Here is a 15,913-nt window from a genome sequence, read left to right as displayed (position 1 = left end):
ACACACATACACTCAGGCACACACTACACATAAATACACACATACACTCAGGCACACACTACACAAAAACACACACATACACTCAGGCGCACATTATAACTACACATAAACATACCTATACACACAAGCACACACTTACACTCAAGCTCACACACTATACACAGACATACACAAGCAAACATTTTGTATTGTGCTTTGTGTAGTTAGGTATTTTTTCTTTTATTTTTGCAGGGCAAGTTGTACAGCTGCACAGACAGCTCGAAGATTACAGAAGCCGAGTGCAAGTACGTGCGATGTGTAACAATGGATTTTATGTTGCTACAAATCCTCAACATCTGCTGATCTCAATGAGTAAACAGAGAAATGGATTTCCTGTAATTGTTTTACTTCAGCCCTGAAGTGATATTGTTATAGAGGAACATGTACAAGGCAACCTTAAATTGAACCTGTTGGTCATTTTTAACATTTTATGTTGAAAAAATATAAAGCTGTGTCTAAGAATAGACACTGCAAGGGGCCTGTGATTGCCTTTTCTGTACATACAAACTGTAAGGTCAGTACAACACAGAATCTATTGCAGAGGCCTGATCTGAATAGAAAAAAGATGATACACTGTGCAACATTTTAGATGGGGAAGTTTACAATCTGAAAAAATCTAATGAACCTTAAAGTGCACTTTTAGCCATCACTTTTATCTACATTTCAACTAAATAGGACACACAATATCACACTCTGATGTACAGGAACTGAGGGGTCCTTTCCACCCACTGGGGACACAGAAATCACCTGCCGATCAAAAAAGAAAGATTTGATCCAGAGTTGTTCTTTAGCAATAAATAGATGTACTGTTTTGTGCTGCATAGATCTGACGTAATTGTATACTGTATCCTGCAGGGGGAAGTTTATCACATACAAGGATGGCGATGTGTCACAGCCGATGGTTCAGGAGCGAAGCTGGGAAAACAGCAAGTTCGACTTTGATAATGTCCTTGCGGCAATGATGGCGCTCTTCACTGTCTCCACCTTTGAAGGCTGGCCTGAGTGAGTCCATGGAATGAGGGGAGCTGCACGGGTTTGGTGGAGAATATAGATGAACAGTGGGGGATGTAGCCAACAGTGGGCCCCTGTGCAGAACTGACTTGGGCCACATTGAAACTCCCTATGTCTGCCCCTGTAGATGAGTAGGAACTGGTATGCATCTACCTTTGGCTTCTGTTACAGGTCTTCTGCTGTGGGTCAGACCTTTTTCTGTTTTTTATTTTGAGCCTTTGTCATGTTTTACTGGCTTCTTTATCCACAACCATCAGATTTCCTTTTACTCATTATAGTGTATAGGATGTGACAGAGTGTCAACATGACAAAAAATGAGCAGAAACCCATCAGTTGTGATGCAGACAGATGTAATTACATAGGGTGGGGGTAGGTTAGATTCTCTGCCACATTTTGATTGATTCTGTATTCCTGTCGAGCAAATTCCTCAGTAGTTCCAATGTAATTACTGAAACAGTAAGCAATTGGAAAGATTCCTAATAAAGATACACATTACATATTAAAATATAATCATTTATTTCATTGCATCCAAAAATAGTATACAATTATTAAAAATCATTTTACAAATTTTTCATTGCAATTCAGTTAAATGCATAGTTCAGTCCTTAATGCGTTTCGCCCACCGGTTTCTTCAGAAGGACATTTCAAAGAGTCAAGTTGACTTTCTATATTCATTTCTATAAAGTGTTTTACATCAAAGCTCAGTTTTTATATCAAAGTACTGAATCATTATCAAATTCAAGACTTCTTTTTGACATGTATATTTGGCCATCAACAATCGCATCCTATTCACATACAGTAACTTTCTTTATTTAATGCGATTGTGTCTATTACATATGCAAGCTCTGCGCTCTCTTAAGAGCCCAGTGCAATGACTAAACAACTAAACTCACACCCATATTATTTCTCTGTACTCAATACCTTTGCAAGGTGTCCTGTTACTGTTTTATATATTTAACAGGAATTATAGAAATTTAGATACCTAAGGAACTGATGAGTTTCTGTCTAGAGAGGGGCAGGGTATCAATGGGACACAACTGAATCTACCTAGTGGGCACACAGGAAGTAGTACAAGCATGACACAAGTATAAACCTAACCAGCTGTAATATATATATATATATATATATATATATATATATTCCTCTTGTCATATATTTTTCTCCATCAATCCCATTTTTTTAGGATGTATAGAATTCTGGATTTTAGACGTAATATGACAATATGATTGACGTGCGGTGACATATTATTAGCTGGTGTGTGGGAAGATCCCCTTTGACAAGTATTAATATAAATACTCAATTATAATATCAGAACAGGCTCTTTTTTTTAAATTTAATGAATTTATTACTGAAATTACGGAATTACATATACCCTAAATTGCGTTTAATGACTCCCCATGTAATAACATTGTTTAATTGGAATTCGTCACAGCTCTTTTTTGCGCCTTGCCAAATTCCATTCCAGCGGAAGTAAAAAGCGGCAGATGGGTTTCGCGTCTCTCAAGATTTTTGGCACGGGCGCAGATAATCAATTAGGGTGATGCGTCCAATAAACATCTGTTTCAGTTTAAGACAAGACTACGTCAGAGTTCGCTAAGCCATTCATCACGAGCAGCATTGGTTTGGGTTTTTTTTTTTGGTAGGGCGCGTTTTTTTTATTCATAACAAATCTTTTAAAGGACAGTAGAGCCTACAACTGATAAGAGGGTTTATGGCAGTGAATCTGCCATTTGCTGAAACATTTACTGGTGGAGAATCCATTACTGCAATTGAGGCACATGGATCTGGAAGATTCATCACCAGGGAATGTTTCAGATTCATTGCTTTATAGAATGACCCCTAAATGTATGTTAACCAGAAACAATTATGTTATATATTAAAGCTTACATATTGGAGCTTACTGACCTTGCCTAGCCATGCTGGCTGCATTAGTTTCATTTTTTCTTTTCCTTTTTTTTGTTTATTGTGTCCTGTGATTCTGACAGTAATGCATTTCCTGTCCCATGGTGACATCACTCACTATATTGGATCTATAGAGCAGAGGTATTGTCACCCTAGGCTGCACACCCAGTTTGAACTACAATTACATCCTCTTGCCTTGTGTGTTTCACAATAAAGAGGTAGTTCACAAAAAGCTAAAATAGCTGATAACATTGACTGAGGCTTAGTCTACAGAGAGTTTTTCCCCAGTGTTAAACCTGAGGTTTTCAAAGCCCATGTTTGAAATTCCAATGCATTCCAATGGGCTAATCTACACCAGGACGTTTCCTTGAGGCACATTTATAAGCATTATCTTAAACGTTATTACTCCCGCAGCCCTAGCCGAACTGTAGTATGTGTTCTACACAAAGCACTAGAGGTGAATGGGGAGCCTTGTCATCATTTAACCCCTAGTGCCCAGAGATCCCTCACTGTCAGGAGGAGGCCCACAGCTGTGCTCATATTATAAATGCAGCTGTGGGAATCATCCTGTCATTGTGGGATAACCTGTAAAACAAAGTTTACTTACACAAAGACACACACATTTAATAAAATACTTTACCATTAAAGCCTCATCCTATTCTTTACACATATTTTACCCTTTCAGGGAATGAGTAGGGGGTTTTATGTACCCCTGCACTCATTCCCTGAAAGGGTTAAAAGTAAAACTTTTATAAACGCTGATGTAAAATTGCAGAAATTCGCAGTAAAACGCATCTTTTATAAAAGTTTTTTTTATCGTTTTAAAGACAAGCTTTAAAACCCTTGTAAAAGTGCATTAAAACGCGTGTAAACATGGTAAAAATCTTTACATGCTTTTTTCAAATGGTCCGTGTAGCCCCAGCCTGAGATAGATTTTAGGTCAGTGCACCTGGTGTTACAATGACAGATTACACGGCTTGTCCTGGAACAAACATGCCTGAAAAAAAAATCATAGAAAAGTCATGACCCGGTTAGCTCCTATGTCAGCAGTCCTTCCCATATCCACCCCAACCGATTACCAATTACCCCCAACACACCACCAAAGACCAACAGATTGATATTTTTGGCCCCCAGGCGCACCTTCTTGCCTGGGGTTCCGATATCAACTCTACACCAAGCTCGTTACTGTCCAACAGTTGCCACAAAACCTGCCTTCACCATTGACACCATCCCACTGATGAGTCCTTTTACTAAAATTCCATCGTCAATCAGAACCCTGCCTTCCCCGAACCCCAACTGCCCCAACCCAACCAAACTTACTAACAGACAAACTACCAAAGGTCAGGATGGGAAGCTCACTCTAGCTACGCCAACTACCAATGCCCCCCTCATTCTGCCCAGCCCTTTTTAACTCCTCTGCCATCTCTCTACCCCTAATGATCCTGCCTTAACCCTTACATGACTAGTTCCCATTAGCACCCAGTCATGAGGCCCCTGCGCCTATGCTGTCTTTTTTTGTTGGCTCCGGACCTGCCTGGAATCCTCTTCTCTGTATTTGTTCCAGGTCAGAGTATGAAAGTAACAAAGCCATTGAATCACTGTTACTGGTGAAAAAATAGCATTTTTAGCCAATAGCAGTCCTTATATTTCACACATGACAGGCGTACATTAAAGTGTCCCTGTCAAATGGAACAGCGAGATTGTACTTTTAATACTGAGCACTAGATGGGACTGCCTTCTTCTTCCCCTCCAGGCTGCTGTACAGAGCCATCGACTCTCATACAGAAGACATTGGTCCTATCTACAACCACCGTGTGGAAATCTCCATCTTCTTCATCATCTACATCATCATCATCGCCTTCTTCATGATGAACATCTTCGTCGGTTTCGTCATTGTGACCTTCCAAGAGCAGGGAGAGCAAGAGTACAAAAACTGTGAGCTGGACAAGAACCAGGTAAGAGTTGGAGCCTTTGGGCATGACTTTTGAAGAGAACCTGAACCTGTCTAAAGAATATACCCAGGTTGGTGCACTATACAGGAGAAGCCTAACCCATCTTTCTACCGATCTCCCCCCTCCAAACTTTATAAGAGGTGCAGAAAAAGTTGCTTTGCAATAGCCTGCACAGAAGCTGCAATTTGAGTACATGCTGATAGCGAGAGTGTCTGCACTGGACAGAGAAGGTGATGATGATCAGTGCAGAGAAGCTAGTCCGAGGTCTTCTAATTAAGTTTTTTGATCGGAGTTCAGCTTTAGGTTTTTATATTGTAGATCTGGTTCAGGAATATCTTGAATTAATTGATTGATAAAGTGAACCTGTATATCTCTGCAGCGACAGTGTGTGGAATACGCCTTGAAGGCCCGCCCTCTACGCAGGTACATCCCCAAGAATCAGTACCAATACAAAGTGTGGTACGTCGTCAACTCAACCTATTTTGAGTACCTCATGTTTGTCCTGATCCTTCTCAACACCATCTGTCTGGCCATGCAGGTAAGTCTGCCAAGTCTTACAAGGATTTTTCTGCCTCCCTTTATTAAAAAATATATATAATAATATACATAAATATATATAATACACATATGAACACAAGACAGGACTGGCAAAATGATTTTTGGTTTTCTGGACAACACAAACTTTGAACACATAGTGTACACCTAGAAAGAATATTTTTGCTAAACTTTTTATCAAAATTTACCCCTCAATTTTGTTGAAATTTTATTGTAAAGAAATTGGGAATGAAATGTATGATCCAAACAAAAGTAGATAAAATTTTCGGACTTCCATAGCTCTGTGCCCTTAGGTCTGGCCATAATTCTTGAAGGAGAGGGTGGTGATAGTATGCTTTTTTTTTCTGATTAGCATTACGGGCAGAGCTGTTCTTTCAAGGAAGCCATGAACATCCTGAATATGCTATTTACTGGCCTGTTCACGGTGGAGATGATCCTGAAACTCATTGCTTTCAAACCAAAGGTAGGTACCAAATGGCTGTTGGTGTCCAGAATATGGGGCTTCCTGTTTTTTTTTTGTTTTACTTTTTAATTTCTTTATAACGCCAGCTTTGCTTTTCTGAGGGGGTTTCATGTACAAGACTTTCCCCAATTAAAGAGGTCCTGTCAGAATGGAATCAGTCACAGCCATGGGTTCCATTCAGTGGCAGAGGCTTCTGGTGCCCCATTCACGGGAAGATGTTCCAGGACATGCCACTGTATGTGATCTTGCTGTGTTCAAAACCAAACCACAAGCATTTCCAAAAATACAAGCAGTGGTAACCTCTGGCGCTGAATAGGAGCCTCAACTGTGTTCTGTTTTGACAAATTCCCTTTCAGTGATCCTAAACACAGTCCAGAATTTGGGAGCGCTGAAACAAGTTATCAACACAATTCCCTCAAGATTTTATACTCACATTTACTACCTGTTATTTTGACACAGAGACCCATTTAATGACAGCTATTGAGTAAAAGTCCAAACTTTTTTTAAACATTTTTGGACAGATTGGGGAGGATAAAACCAGTGTCAGGTTTTTATTGAGATTTTTCCCACTTCTGTCCCAGTGACATCTCTGAGGGATGACATGAAGCAATAAAAGCCTGCCAGGGCTTATACCTTTCCCCACCCTTTTACAAGGGGAGTCCTATTGTGTTCCCCTATCAGAGGGATTACCCCCAACTTCCTGTCCCGCTGGTGTGACAGGTAGTGGGGAGAATTCTTTCCCATTGTTACACAATAATGTGACACATAGTAATATAACCTAAGGAAGGTTTGAGACCTACTGCACTCTTTTTAAAACCCCCAACGCTTTGCATGCACTTTCGGCACTCGTTACGCCATAGGGAGAGGGGTCACTAAGGTGATCATGACAATCAATTGAAATACAAAGACTCAGCAATAGCTCCCAGAGGTTTTCAGTGCAAATTTCCTAAGCTAACAGTCCATGCTTAAATAATTTAGGAATAAGTTTTCTCATTGTTGTTCATATTAATAAAAAAATTTTTTTTTTTTTAATGATTTGTCTACCCAAAATGGAAGTTTTATATACAGGAGGATGCAGCTGGGGGACTTCACTACATGTATTTAGAATGTACAGCTGTTTTATAAATGAGCCTCTACCTTGTTTGACATCTCAGTGCCTCCAACAGTGAGAGTTCTGAGTGTCTTCCAGCAACAGAGCCTCACTTTATCTGCTGCATTCTCTAAAATTGAAACTAAAATAGAAATCCAGAAGGGAGAGTGACATGTTCCAGTAACTGTGTGATTGGGTCAGCTGGAACATGATACATAAAACAAATGGAGAAGTGAATAAATGAAAACTTTGGATAGATTGCTGTTTTTGGTGACTCTCCCAGAATTATTTGTGCACCGATAGAAAAGATCTGGGAAAGCCATGTATGTCCAATGCTGTGCACTCACACATCCCAGCTAGCTTTAAAGTGGAATTTAATGACCTTCTGGAACTTATAGGTACCCAACACTAATAAAGCACAGATTTACATCTGTAAACATGAGATCAGGTAAAAGCAGATAGAGCTCCCAGCTACAATGTTATGTAAAAATGTACAAACAGAACTAGAGCTACTAGAATGCACTCTGCACTTATTTGGCGACTAGTGCTATAGAAGACAAACTTGACATCATTTGGCTCATTTAAAACTGAAATATAGGAAACTAAAATGAAGGTGGACCCCCCAACAAGAAATGTATCCCTGGGGAGAAGAGGGGTTGATGTGGCTATCATTTGGCTTTATTGCAGCTCTCAAGTCAATAAACCCTTGTTATCATGTATTTAAAGTAGATGTAAACCCTTCACATGCAATATATTAGGAGGTGCTTATTACTAATAATCTCCACACATGTAATAGTTAAAAATAAATATTAATATTACTTTTTTCATGGCATATATATTTATATTCCATATTAATTAATATGGGTGAAACTCAAATGTTTGTGAAAATGTGAACATATTTTTTTCAAGTCAAAACATGCAGAAGACCACAGTCAACCTCTGTGACTCATCAACACCAAATTATGGGTACCGTAATTCAGATTATGCCTAGTTGTTTCTTTCTTCTAATATTTTGCATAAGATGGTCATCACTCATTAACATTTTTAATTCATGATGATTATCCTAAAATTAAAGTGGATAATTCAATGTAAGTACACTTATCAACTGATAAAATACCATCCAGATAAAAAGAAACAGTCCATAGTGTCATACTGCTTAATCTGCGTAATCTTCATGCGTAAATTGTGCATTTTATTATGTGGGCAGTAAAAATGCTCTGGCAGCAAAAGAGCAGAAAACACCTAACACCTTTATGATGGTATTTATAATCTGATACTGAAAATTAAAGCCAGATGTATAAATAGGATATATTCACATCCTTATTACTGTTCTTATCATATTGTATAATTTCTGACCTATCCATACCTGACACGTGTCACATGCGCTGTCCCTGTTGGTATTCTTCATATCACAAGCCTACAAATTGGTTGTAGTGTTACATTTGTGTCCAATACATTTTTCACCCAGTTAGGATGACATGTACTGTAAACTAGAATTAAACTATTTTAGTCTGTATCTTTGAAAAATGTGCTGGTACATAATTTATCTATTTCTATAAAACGGGTACATCATGAAAATGAATACTATTAGAAGCCAAATGGCTGGAGAACACTGTAATCTCATTATTCTGAAAAATATATGTCACAAATGGTTTCAGTCTTTCCTGATGTTCTTGCCAAATAAAGGACAAATTGTTACTACAGCAAAACCATACCAAAAAAAAGAGATGATTAATGAGATGAAATGGAATATTTACTGTTAATTAATTCCTCTTCCCATATGGTCATAAGATGTACCTATAATTTGGTGGTCAGAATGTCTGGTGAGTCTCAGTATGAGGGGTGAACAGCTTACTGTAGTGATTGGGAAATATCTACTTTCGAATTTGAAAAATAAGTAATCAAACCTGAACAAACATTTGAGTTTATATACATTACATGACAGCTGCAGACTTTTAAATTTCCATATTTACTCTAAAATTACATTATTATATAAAGCTTCTATGAGATTTTGAGTTCACATCCACTTAAAGGAATTTGTATTTGGACTTAAAAAATTATTTTTTAATATTTGCCTTACATTTCACTTTACAGTAAGTTGGGGCTGTCCACTTATTGTTTTTTATAGAGTTGGAGTGTCACCATTGGCACATTTTTAGGCAACAAATTTGTAATCAAATATTACTCATCCATATCATTCTTGCAGCAATGCATTCTGGTACCTGTAGTTCTGTTTTTCTCAGGCTCTCTGTCACGAGGATGTTGATCTTATTTTTTGTAAAACATTGCACACAATCCCCTCATATTTCCCTTGAGAATCTCAGGGATCTCACACATTAGTCCATCCCCGGGGTCACACAACCTGTCACAAGTATTTTGGCATATCCATGGATTGAGATAAAATGTATGTCAACCTGATGGGTGGCACAGTCCCCTCTTGTGTGAATTTTTCAGAACTGACCATTTTTTGTGTTAATTTGTTATAGAAATGTGTTTGTGACATTTGTATATTTTTTTTTGTTCAGGGACCACCACGCCTTAAACTTAAAATCTGGTGTAGGCCAGGTAAAAAGTATGATACAAACAAAAGTATATTCTATCGAGGCAATACATCAAATAAATCTGAATTCACTCTTTCAAATATCAAATGATTTAAACTAAAAAAGAACATAACATAAACCCCAAACTTAGGAAGACTGCAGCCTGCACAAATACTGACCTTCTGCATAGTTAGTAGAGTTCTCCATAACACATACTATATGGTCAAGCGTTTGTGGACACCTGACTATCACACCTATTTGAGCGTCTTTGACTTCCCATTTCAAATCATGGACATTAATGTGGAGTCGTCTCCAATCTTCAGAGAATGCTTTACACCAATTTATGTGCTGATTCTGGAATTTAGGTACTGATTCTGGAAGGGAAGAATTAATTTACAATCGGTGTTCCAATTCATCCCATTGGTGTTCTGTAGGTTTAAGGTCAGGACGCTGAATTTATTTAGCTGGCATTGTACACAGGGGCACAGTCGTGATGGAACAGAAAAGATCCTTCCACAAACTGTAACCAGAAGGTTGGAAGTGCACAAATGGTACATATGGTACAAATGGTATCTTGTTTACTTCCAATCAACTTCAGTCCTATTAAACTAATATGCTCTTCACAAAAAATTACTGAATAGAATTGATGGTAAAGAGATCCAATAGGTTGTTACATTTAGAATAAAAATGCATGATTATGTCCTGCAGTGTAGCTCACTAGCTAACTGAAGTGCACTAGTCACCATTCATAAAAATAAATTACCATAAAATGTGAAGATTACACATACCAGCTCAGTGATTTAAAACACAACATTTTAATAAATCACACAGTCTGATGTAATATGATCTAATGAAATAACCTTTTATGGTTTTGTTGTTGTTTTTTTGTTAAGATGGGCAAAAGTTTTGTTCCATCCTAATTTCCAGCCAGTACATCCCCCAAAATCAGCTTGTGTATGAGATGTGAGTTCAACATTTCTTCACGCAATAATTTCACACACAACAGACGAGTCTTGTAAATTCTGCTGATTTAAAATTTACATAACAAGCAGGAGAAATATTTACTTTTCAGTCCTGGCACTTTCATAGCTCATTGTTAATTCTAGCACAGCTTTGGGTTTCTAATAGGTCAGCATATTTGTATATTAGCTATGTGTTTACTCCAGCAGTGTTGACATCTAGAAGGAGTATATATCAAAATAAATGTGTGAAATAAGATAAAATTTAAGCTGTAATTGTAATACAGCAAACCCTACTTCACATTTCAAGTTTAAGGCGGTGTGGCATTGATTAAGAGTTTTAGGCTGCTGCAAGCTTTTCACCACCATTAAATCAGAAGAAGATGTACAGTTTTAATTTTAAGTTCATTGTGCACTTGGTATCTATTTTTTTTATGCAGTGTTTTTATGTGGAGTAAAATAATTCTCTGATATTGCACGGTCTATCAGGACACAAAACGTGACACCAGACTCAAGTGGGTAGATAAATTCACATGCGGCTGTGAACCCCCTTGCAGGGTGCAGTCCCTTTTGATATTCCTGAGAGCTCTCTCCTGACTCCTCTTGGTTAGGTTTGAATATAAGAAGGCAATATAACCAGGGCTGACCTGTGGACTGTGGTGGGGAGTTCCAGCTGCTGCACCCTATGGGGTCCAGTGTAGGGTTTACATTGTGGGATTTTTTGCAGGTTGGTCTTGTTTTCAGCTCTGGGTTTCTAACGCTGGACTCGCTGCCTCCTCCCTCTGCGCTGCCACTAACAATCTTGCTCCTTTTTTCAGGCTCAGATAAGTTCTTCTGCTGTTTTAATATCCATTTTATTCCAAAACAGATCTTATCACCACACATCTACAATTTCTTGCTTTTACTTTGCTTCAGTTGGGAATCAACATTATTGTTTATTTCCAAATCAGCATTGATTGTTTTAGTTCTTTTATATATAAAATAACAACATCAACACAAGTTTCACACTGAAAGTCTAATAACTCCACCAGTACTCATGGAAATTGCAACAGAAATCTTATGTTACCTGTAGAACCTGAACTATGAATCAGTGTCTGGGCATTTGGTCACCTGACTGATAAAATGTATTATAACATGCCTGTATATTAAGCCATATCTACCCCTAATATACAGCCATATTTTGTTCAAGTTCTGGTATCTGACCCGTATATAGATCTATAGCTGTTTCTGCTTCCAGCTGCTGTATACTGAGCTATATCTTCTGCTTCAGTAATACAGAGTTAAATCTGCAGTTAATTTAGATATACAGTGCATCAAGTATATATATATAGTGCTGTGTATACCTAAGGCCATGTTTGATGCTAGATCTGATTTTCATAACTATAATTGGTTCCAGATCTGTTATGTTCGGCTATATTTAGAGCAACATCTAGTGCAAGAGCAGATATGTACAGCTCACATCTTATATACTTTATGTAGCCTCAACTTTAATGACATATCTGATATACTAAGCCCTATCTGATGATCGGATGAGTAATCTATAAATCTGTTATATTGAACTGTGTTGGGTGCCGGATCCATTACATCATATATCTGTTTCCTTTCCAAAAAACTATATCTGGTGACATAGCTAATATACAGTTTTATCTGGTGTCTGGACTTTTAAATTCAGAATTACATTTATTGCCAGATATCTTACAGAGCCATTTCATGTGTCAGACATTATCAGACTTATACGATCTTGAATCTGTATATGTATAATATCTGATATACAGGGCAATATCATGTGCAAGACCCCGAAATTTTTTTTTCTTTCTTTCTGAGTATAGCAGGAAATACTTATTTGCAACTAGCAGCTAATATGAGGGCCGCCAGATATTTACAGTGATGGGTAGAGCACCCCACGCTCCCACCAAGGTAGTACCTGATCAATGTGATGTATCTTAGTAACCTGACTCTAACTATGGCATAATTCCAAGTAAATTAATTAATGTTAATCTGACAGCTGTGTTTTGTAGCCCATTTTGGAAATGAATTTTAGGTAAACAGCTGAATAACTATGTGTATGCATATATGTTCACATACTAGAGGATTTATGGATCTCCTCAACCAGTCTCGTGATCCAGGCAACCCTGGAAGACAGAACAGCCTGTATATGGATTTCCATGGAAGTGCTGCTTGATCCAAAACAAGCCGTTCATCTTCCTGCTGACTGGACAATTATAATATAATTGCACATATGACACTCCATAGGTATTTCTGTAATGTGTAGCTGTGTGCACAGGGTTAAATATATTTTATTATTCACCCATGGCAACTAGCAAAATATGAATATTTTTTGCAAGGCATACTGGATACTTTAAGAGCCTGTAAAAGTACACAAGCCAATGATAAGTAGGGTATAATTATTGTGAAGCTGAAAATTTCTCTGCCTCTTAGTAGTCTGGGGAGGCCTGGGGTCTAAACAAACCTTGTAGATCCTGTGAATCCTAGAAATAACACCGCCTCTTCATTGCGATCACAATGCAAGATACATTAATGTCATTGTCTTTGTCTTGCCTGTTCTCCGTGGCTTTTATGTCTTGTAATAAATCCAAGCCTTAGTCTATGTTTGTCTTCTGTCCTGCTGTCCAGGAAAAAAAGAAACACAAATTCCAAATTACTTATTGATTAGAATGGAGGGTTTTAATAGCCACATCCTAAGGAAGCTTTTCACTGAGAAGCTGACCACTTTCACTTACTACTATATCCATAGAGGAGCAGCTTTCACAGCTATGGGCAAGAATACAGAACACTTCCCTGTTCCTTTCCACTATTACATGGTTTAGGTCTTCTGTAGTCCACAGGCATAGCTGGGAACCGTGTATTTATAGGATTGGAGCCAAGGCAGAAAGCACAGAAAGTTCAAAGGATTTCATGCAGTATAAACGAGTGTTTTGTTTAGACAATACTCAGACAGATATAACCATTTTCAATGGTATATGTAACAGACGAGAAGATTATAAGAGAAGTTCATCTTCTTAGGGTTGACATACACCTGAAGCTAACCTTGTCACTTGGACATCATTAGTACTGTATAGTAAAAGGCGTACCTAAACTTTGACACTTAGAGGTTTAATTCCTAGAAGCTTCCATTCCTCTTTGGTATGGCAGCTAACAAATACAGTCTTGGACTGCAGACTTGCTCCAACTAATGGAGAAGCAACATTGAAAGGGATGTTGGTAAGCTCCCACTGAAAAGTAAATATGTGGGTAAGTAGTACATAGCAGGAGCTCCGGGGCTCTAAAGATAAAGGAAAGTTACTTTTAAGTGCCTGGTTTCAGGTCCTGCCCTCACTTTATCAGTAACAGATGTGCTTTAAATGATCTTGTTTAAAATGAATTTGCCCTGTTTACATTGTCTACCTGGTTAAGGTTCCATCTCTGGGGCTGTCAGTTGCAGGTTTCATATTCTGGCATGACATGATGGTTTACTCAATAAGATTCAGTCTTAAAGAATCAGTCTAGTATATGATATCCTCACTAAAGCTGTGTATTTGTAGGTTTTTATCACCCAAGACAAACCTATGTGAATCAAACATTTGTAAAGTTGTCGCCAGATGTCATTTTAAACAACCAACTGGAAGGATCACTGTTGTATTCAAATGGGGAGGACGTAGCAGGGTGCTGCCTGCTTACTCCCTTTACTTCCATCTCCACACAACAGGGCTGTCTTTTTGTCATTGTTTGTTCTACTATCAGTGTAAATGGTCGCTAATAATTATCTTCAGTTATCATCTAATTATCATCTTTAGTTGCTTAATTAGAGAATATCCGATGAGGAAAGAGGTTGCTGAAGAAGTCTCTGTATGGCTACCACAGGGATTTGTAAGAACCTTGGGCAAATGTAACAACCCCTAATACTGCAAAATTTCTAAAACAATACAATAATATGAAAATAGAAGTAAATATCTGATTCAGGTGATATAAAAAAAAATGCTAAGGCATGTGGTCCTGTAATTGACCCAGAAGCTTTAAGCAACATATTCTCCAGGACAGCTATGTTATCTCTCTGTTACTTTGTAATAATCCTTCCTAGTAAGAGTGTATTGTAACATTTGGGTAGAGGTTCATTTTATGGTAGCCCTTAGCTTTTTAGGCTCAATAGACTTTTGCCGTCCTTGTCTCAGGCAAATCTCTGGTATCCTAATACAGGTGTCCACCAATGTGGTTGTGTAAGTTGTTGGGGATCTACTAGTTGGATCACTAATGACTGACACTAAGGGTAATTCAGTTGAAGTCTGCCCTGCAGAGGGCTACCATGCAGCTACCCCCTTCCCTTTTTATAGAACAGAGCAGACTGCGCAAAAGAGAACCCATCAGTATGTCTGTGCAGCCATCATTTCAAAATTTTCACCCGAAAATATCACTAATGATAACAAATAAGAAAAAGTGTATACAATGCTTTAGAAATGGGATTGTGGTTGGCCAAATGAATAGGTTACCTGATGGTTATGGTGTTTATAGCAACCTGCTGGCCCCACATCTAGGGAAATACCAATAAATTAAACCCCCTTTCTCACCTTCTAAGGAACACACAGTCTTGGTAGATCCATGCATGCATGTTTATAAAACTGTCCATGAAATAAAAAAATGAAAGCAGATGGGTCAGCCCTGATCTCCTTTTGTCCCTGATGCCTTTGGTCAGTGTGTAAAGGATGCCATTATTATCTTGAGTAAATGTATGCACTGTTAATCATTTTTATGTCTTCGTATGGTGACATCACCTCAATGTTCAAGGAAAAGATCCAATTATTTTTACATCAATATCTGATCAGTAGTAAATCACCAGAACGTACCAACAATATTATTCTCTAGCTCTTTTGTCTTAATTTAGGCATCCCTGCCAGATAACACCGCTAGCTCACTGTCCTTTGTTTTAGCCATTTTTAACCTTGTTAGCTTGAAAGAGACCCTCTTTTGTACACCTATCTAAAGCTAATAGTATTCATTTGTTGCTAAAAGTATTGGCTACCCCCTGTCCCTAGGGACAAGCATTACTCTGTCCATTGAAATCTTTATTGGCCTCTCACTGGACATAGTATTGGCAGCCTGGTGGGACTTAATCTTAAAGTTATGGTGTTAAACCCATAGTAACAAAATGAAACCGGCATCAGTGGTGTGCACTGAAGAAATGTTTTGGTTTTTTGCCTTCATGTGTCATGTCAGCTTTTTCTTCAGTCTACCACTAGTAATGCATTGTGATAACCTTTTGGTTGGTTCATATGTTCTCCATGTGTGTGTGCTTTTGTGTCTCCGCCTCGTATAATCCCTTATTGCTGCTTTTCCATTTGTTTGTTTGCATTCCTATTTTGTGCTGTATGAACTTACCTTTTCTGCACTGAACTGCAACTCTTCAAGAT

At 38.1% G+C, this 15,913-nt stretch overlaps 1 protein-coding gene across 13 annotated transcripts in view; it reads left to right on the top strand.

The window, feature by feature from the left end:
- Window positions 1–15,913, top strand: part of CACNA1C (calcium voltage-gated channel subunit alpha1 C) — a 235,327-nt gene that overhangs the window by 190,272 nt on the left and 29,142 nt on the right. For all 13 annotated transcript variants that reach the window (XM_072400026.1, XM_072400025.1, XM_072400021.1 and 10 more), the window contains 5 exons: window positions 232–284; window positions 895–1,041; window positions 4,706–4,907; window positions 5,284–5,442; window positions 5,812–5,922. In XM_072400026.1, coding sequence (XP_072256127.1) covers window positions 232–284; window positions 895–1,041; window positions 4,706–4,907; window positions 5,284–5,442; window positions 5,812–5,922 — 672 coding nt within the window. The remainder of the gene's footprint in view (window positions 1–231; window positions 285–894; window positions 1,042–4,705; window positions 4,908–5,283; window positions 5,443–5,811; window positions 5,923–15,913) is intronic.

Source organism: Pyxicephalus adspersus, chromosome 2, assembly GCF_032062135.1.
Source record: "Pyxicephalus adspersus chromosome 2, UCB_Pads_2.0, whole genome shotgun sequence".
Lineage (NCBI taxonomy): Eukaryota > Metazoa > Chordata > Amphibia > Anura > Pyxicephalidae > Pyxicephalus > Pyxicephalus adspersus.
This window is presented reverse-complemented; position numbering and strand designations above follow the sequence as displayed.